At 48.0% G+C, this 656-nt stretch overlaps 1 protein-coding gene across 1 annotated transcript in view; it reads right to left on the bottom strand.

Annotated features, from left to right (window-relative positions):
• Positions 1-466: 466 nt before the first annotated feature.
• Positions 467-656, bottom strand: part of LOC112551806 (protein argonaute-2) — an 828-nt gene continuing 638 nt past the window's right edge. Inside the window, 3 exon segments of the mRNA XM_025214909.1 lie at positions 467-545; positions 547-570; positions 572-656. The exon segment at positions 572-656 is cut by the window's right edge and continues 55 nt beyond it. Of these exon segments, the coding sequence (XP_025070694.1) occupies positions 467-545; positions 547-570; positions 572-656 (188 nt within the window).

Genomic DNA, 656 nt, shown 5'->3' with positions numbered 1-656 from the left:
AAAAAAAAAGAAGTGGGGGGGGGGGGGAATAAAATAAAACCAAAGCAACGGGGGCAGGACGAGGAACTCAAAGCGGGCAGCGCGGAGGCCGCGAACGGGGGCAAAGAAACAGAAAAGCTCCCTGGTCCGGCCTGAACCTCACACACCCCCTCGGCGCGGCGCGGCCTCCGCTGCCTCCGTTAGCGGCTCCGTCTGGGGGGCGTTAACGCGGGGACCTTGGTTTCCCCTGTGCTCGCAGCGTCACACAGCGGGTGTTTTTTTTTTTTTTTCCTTCCTCTTTTTTTTTTTTTCCTTTCTTTCCCTCGTTATTTTATGTATTTAGTTAGTTATGTTATCTGTTTCCTCCTTCCTTCTTTCCTTTTTTCCTTTAAACATAAGAGAGCAAACCCCGGAATTCAGGCAACTTACATCAACAAATTGGCCCATGTGATTTTAGCATGAAGAAAAAAAATTACAAAAAAGAAAACTAGGTAAGAATGTTTTTTGGAGAAAAAGCAACTTTTTTTTTCTTTCTTTCATTCATTTTTCCTTCTTTTTTTTTTTTTCCTCTGGTCTTTGTCCGACCTCCTCTCCTCGCCCTGCCTGGCTGGCCCTCGGCCTGGCTCGGCTCCTCTCCGCGGCTCTGAGCTGAATGATCTTCCTGACCCAGCTCCTTC

Source organism: Alligator sinensis, unplaced genomic scaffold (assembly GCF_000455745.1).
Source record: "Alligator sinensis unplaced genomic scaffold, ASM45574v1 scaffold1302_1, whole genome shotgun sequence".
NCBI classification, from domain to species: domain Eukaryota; kingdom Metazoa; phylum Chordata; order Crocodylia; family Alligatoridae; genus Alligator; species Alligator sinensis.
The sequence above is the reverse complement of the archived record's forward strand: the minus strand, read 5'-3'. Positions and strand labels throughout refer to the sequence as shown.